A 5713-nucleotide genomic window follows, 5' to 3' on the forward strand; every position below is an offset into this window, starting at 1 on the left:
TTATGCTTTCGAACAAATAAGTGAGAGCATCTGATACCTGTCTGACGACTAAACGCCCATTATTGTGTAATGCTTTCTGTCCACGGAAGTTCGAAGTAGATGGGACAGCAGCAAAGGACAATATTTCATCCTCATCTTACTGCCCACATAAGCGCTGTTTCAAACGCCTTCTCCAGTCGCATTGGACGTCAATGAGGAAACAATATATACCGAATGAAGTGAAGTACCAGTGACAGGTAGCGATAGAGAAGAAGTCTAGGGATATATTTACAAATTTGTACAGCGAACAACACTGGGAAGATCAAAATAGGTCTAAGCAGCTTCCTCGGGTGTTCCCATCTCATCTTCATCCAAATTAGCCGTCATCACCACATACTCGCGTGAAGAATAGCCAAATTTGATTACATCTTTCTGAAGTAGTTCATAGTAGCGTCGAGGCTCAATACGTTTGTTATTCAAATAGGTCCCATTTGCCGACTCCAGGTCAATCACATAGAGACGTACAAGGCCGCGAACCTGAAGCGAAGAGAATGGGGAATCAGTTTTGTCCAGTTACCCGATTATTAACGGTATAGCAAAGCAATTCGCTTCTGCTGGTAACAGCAGCTGTTGTAAGTACTGATTAAGCGCGAGTAGGAGAATCAACGGAATCCGAAAAAAAACGATTAGCCATTTGGCATAAAAGTACCACAAGTCGATGTGCCTAAATCAAACAAATGCGTTAAGGAAACAGGCCACGTGATATTTGAAGCAACTAAAACATCGCAGTCAGTGCAACTCAAAGCATATACAGGGGTGTCAGCGAACTTTCCATCGGGTAGGTCGAGAGGGGAAGTTGTGTGCTGATATATGTGTACTTGGATGTATGACCATGACTGGGCCATGTCTGACAATATTTCTGACCATCGATGTTTCATGTCTCGGGGTCCCCATCCAGAGAGACGCCAATGACCGCGAGAGCTGAGTTTGTTCATAATGGCTTTCATACGTCGGGTTGGTTCGTTTTCATCCTTCGCGTGGTTGTGCGGAAAGGGCTGTCCGAGGAATTCGATCGACTAGCATAACCCGTCCAGCTGCAACACCCTTTCGGTGCCTGGCCGCCGTGCCAACCGAAGAAAGCACGAGTGCAGAGATACTGCCAGATCACCCAAACCTGAATAAGATCAGGGGTGCAGAGGCTGAGTTCAAATCAAGGACCTTCCGGTCAGTGATCTCGCGCTCCAACAACGGAGAGATCTAAACTCGACTGGCATATGAAGCACGTGACCAAGCCAGTACAACCAATGGAATGCGATGAGTTCGTCTATCGTGGTGGAGTTATTTCGTCCGAAAAACATTCGGTGTTCCCGCCATGGCGATGTTCCCAATACAACGATGATCAAAACCAGAATTTTTAATGGTCTCAGGAAACAGCGGCCAGGTTTTTGACCAACACAACAACATGGTACGTGGTTCGAACCCGACCTCTGCCTCTCGACTTCCCTTGTCTAGGCTTGGGCAACCTGGCAGTATCCCAGCCATCGTGCAACCTTCGGATGGCATGGCAGCTAGGCACCGAAAGGGTGCTGCGGCTGGACGATCTTTTCTTCACTGTAGAGAGTAGTTGAGCTGGCTCGGATCGACAGTACTTAGCTATGGTGGTTCCCAGGAGGTGGTGGATTGGCTGAATCGCAAGGTTCTGAAAGAAAGCGATCTGTCGGGCGTGCCCGTGGTGTGATCCGAATCAGGCGCTCAGACGACCAGCTTGGACAGTCAGTGTGTCTTGCTTGACGAATGAGCCCGGATAACTCTAGATAGAAAGTATCTTTCTCGCCGTCCGTTGAGGCATAAGCCAACCATACAAACAAGCACCGTTTTTTTATTTCAAGTGGCAGTGAGTTTGGTTGAGCTGGATAACAGCGATCAGCTCCGGCGCTGAGTGCAACAGATTCCACCACGAGTTTTCACAAATGCAGGTTGAAACAACGAGGGAAAGTGCATATCCCGAAAACAAACGCATTGGTGGTAAGCCTATGACTAACTTAAGTTCTATTTTCGTTTTCTCCACTTATTGCATTATCTCCGGAATAATACATAACAATGTTGTGAACAATACGAATTACTTATCGTGAAAAACGCCGGAAGAATTCGCACGGAGTTACACAACATCACTGTGAACAGCGTGGCACAGAACAATGTATAACTCATGTATGGGCGTCCGCTGTTGAAGTACAATGGCAGGCCATCCAAGTGTTGGTGCGTGCATTTTATTGACTATTCCAGAGATTAACAAGATTTACGAAAAGGAGAACCGGGTACCCCAAAACGATAACCGGACGAGGTAGGATCTCGAAAAAGGGTACACCGGTAGAGTATAGGAGACAATAATTCTCAGCCAATGGTCTTACGGCATGGATGGTGGCATTTTTAAAAGTAAGTGGTACGAGAAATTCAGAGACAAGTTTCCGGCATATTCCAGTTAAGGTGCAACAGACGGATCAAGCTGATAGTACAATAGTTACAAGCAAGGACATTCATCCGTCTTTGCCCCAGTATGGTTAACCGTATCTAAGGCATGGAACAAGCAACAAGACATCTAACCACAGGAATATCCAATAAGACAATCTTGAAGTACGACTAGTGATGAAAGCGGTTTTAAAGGGATCACACGACGTCTTTTAATGGCATAGGAGTTAAGTAAACAGGTCTGAACAGATAAGAAACAGTTAGTACGCACACTTGGCCAATGTCAAACAAATGAAGCACTTTTACCTGTGGGACTGCAAGATGCAGGTGCACAGATGTTTACTAACTTTCACCAACCGATAATATAAAACATTTGCAGTGAAACCTTACTGAATAAACCGAATCAACCAGGATTATGTGCACAAAGTTTTCGATCTAAGTCCACCAGGGCATGCGTCCACCCTAACCACAACTCTGTTTCGGCTGAGTCACCTGTTAAACGGATGGGAGGAATCAGTATTTCAACGAAAGCCGTTTTCCCCACGGTTTTAACACTGCAAAAAGCGGCTAGAATCAGAATAAGTACTGCAGCATTGCCGTGCTACCTCAACTGAGATTCACACTGTGCACGTCGCACATATACGGAAACCCTACTACCCTGGAAAACAGTCCATTTAGACAAACCTACACAAGCACACAGCCATAGTTCCGACACGGGTGGTGCACTTCCCAGATGCACAACTACCCTGGAAAACAGTCCATTTAGACAAGCCTTCACAAGTACACAACCATAGTTCCGTCACGGGTGATGAATACTGTCACTTCCCAGATAGAATGCTGTTTGTGCTAGATTTCGTGCTACATGAGTTTTGAAAGGGCTTTGAACAAGATAGACAAACTCATAGACTCACGGTTTCGATCAGGCAGTGGATAGACTGGGCTAGTCAGTGTGAAAATGCTTCACTATTCGGATACAACGAGGCACCAACCACAGCGGCGCCCTTAACTTAAGTTTCTATTAAGATTATCTGAGTATTTAGGTACGTCGGAAGCTTATAACGCGTTGGGATTAGAGTCATGACCTTCCTCTATTTGATCAGGAATTTCGGACAGTTAAGCCCAATATTAGCGCTGTTGTCAATAATGTGAAATCAGAAGCGTATGAAAACTACACAGGAAATAGTCACAATCAAATACGTACAAATCGATATTGCAAGACGGCGTGTTGCTTGGAAATGCTCGGATGGTCCATTGGGATATCTGCTATTTTCCGGTCACGACCAATCAGGAAACCACTTTGCCGATGAATATGCAAGATTGGAAGGCACTCATTTCCCTTGAACTGATACAAGCGCCAGTGTTCAGTAGGCTTACGAGCATCCGGGGGTTCATTATATTTGATAACAACTCCTTTATACGTATTCGTATCCTCCGTAAGCTTGCCTGAAAAGAATCAGTTTGGCAACTTATCGAGCGGTAGCGAGCACTGAATACGAGCATATGCTCTAGGGTTTACGTTACTTATTTCAGGATTTTGTGGTATTTGCATAAACCGGGAAGATGAGTATGCCTCATTACAATAGATCCTGAAGGCGAATTCGAAACGTTGTCGAGAGCCTATTCTGGGTAGTGCCCTTAACTTGTATATTGCATGAAAGTGGATGATAGGTACTTGACGTCCACTCAGTATGCACCATAATTCGTGATCAGTACCTTCTTGTTAACAGCAAAGCAGCTTGTTGGAATGGCATCCTCGGAACTGCTCAGGTGTTGACTAGCTGAAGTTGACAGTCTGGTGGACGAGGGGATATGGTCTCCAGAGTGTCATATAAAGCCTATAGGAATGTTAATAACAGCGGAGTCATAAAAAACCCTTACACAACTATTCCTCATAGTGGAAGTGCGCACTGACCCAATCAGGTCAGAACTGTTCTGAACGGAATGGGCGCTGTACATGGAGTCACAGTACGGTGCTTGACCGTTATTCAAAGGCATCCCAGTAAAACATTCGTGTTCGGTCTACAAGTTTAGGGGAGAAACAAGTGAGATGTGGACACATTTGTTCTCGATGTCAGTAAAAAAAATCTGACACGATCACTCAAAAGCGATAGCCAGCGGCGAGTAGCACGCTTTGGATGAGTCTGACTACACAAATTCCGACCTCCAGTGTTCGTGCTGATAATTGTTGCGAACTACAAAAATATGCCTTACACATATATCGTACGCTGCTGTACAGTTATACATCTCTAAGGAGTTGATTAGGTGAACGAAATTCGTCGTAAGAACGGTCATTCGGTCTGACTTAACCAAATACGTACAAGTGGTGGCGCTTGTTTGTCACACTTCGGACATGATTTTCCGAATAAGGCTATAACTAATGGGAGATTACACACACTAACCATGAGATCACAGCAGCCGGAAACGCTAACACACGTTTAACCATACCAGAGAGATGAAGAGTGAAACACACCAAAAGTTCATAATCCCAGAACCAAAAGCTCTGTGTACCTTGTCTACAAGAGCAGTAAGCAACATGGACTAAGCGCTATTGAAGAAACTCGAACAACAAAGTGAGTATCCGATATTGCGCAAGAATTTCAGCGCAGATACCCACACACCCGGTCAAAACACCTTCGGCCGACGCACTCAAGATTCGAGCAAGTAATAAAATGATGTTCAAACCAGGGAATTTCGTGTGTCGTCAAGGTTAGAGACCACATAATGAGACAGACTGAGGAATACAAGATCTACGCACACTTGGGATGTTGTAGAGAGGAGTGATGAGTCCTCAGAAAACCCCACTTACACTTGGTCTCTTGAAGCGTTTCCGGGATAAACTCCCGTCTAGGACAGAATAGTCTTGCGGTGCTCTATGCAGAAGAGACGACACGGAAATTAGCATATTAGGCCGTCTTTTTGTCTGACAGCAATAAAAAGATGTCACCCATACTTCCATAGCCTAAGTTTTAGCTTAGAATAATCGTATCAGCTTAAATAATCGAGATTACCTTCATCATCATCATCATCATCGACAGCATGACGTCAGTGTTCAACGCCGATGCTTCACTGCCGTACAACCATGAATTATTTGAAAGCCTTATTGTAAAGAAAAGAATAAAGGTGGACGGGGAAAGGACTTAGTGCTACCTTAACACAATCATTCCGAGATGCCTACACCTCCAGACATTCACTCAGGCAATCTGGATAGAAACTGACAACAAGAACGCCACTGACATCGGTTGGCAGCCATATCTTGTAGTGTCTCCAA

At 44.9% G+C, this 5713-nt stretch overlaps 1 protein-coding gene across 1 annotated transcript in view; it reads right to left on the reverse strand.

Annotated features, from left to right (window-relative positions):
• Positions 1–259: 259 nt before the first annotated feature.
• Positions 260–5713, reverse strand: part of T265_00681 (hypothetical protein) — a gene marked incomplete at both ends in the record, with an annotated part of 7150 nt that continues 1696 nt past the window's right edge. The window contains 2 exons of the mRNA XM_009164530.1: positions 260–516; positions 3647–3888. Of these exons, the coding sequence (XP_009162794.1) occupies positions 313–516; positions 3647–3888 (446 nt within the window). The remainder of the gene's footprint in view (positions 517–3646; positions 3889–5713) is intronic.

The sequence above is a fragment of the Opisthorchis viverrini genome (assembly GCF_000715545.1).
Source record: "Opisthorchis viverrini unplaced genomic scaffold opera_v5_7, whole genome shotgun sequence".
Classification (NCBI taxonomy): domain Eukaryota; kingdom Metazoa; phylum Platyhelminthes; class Trematoda; order Opisthorchiida; family Opisthorchiidae; genus Opisthorchis; species Opisthorchis viverrini.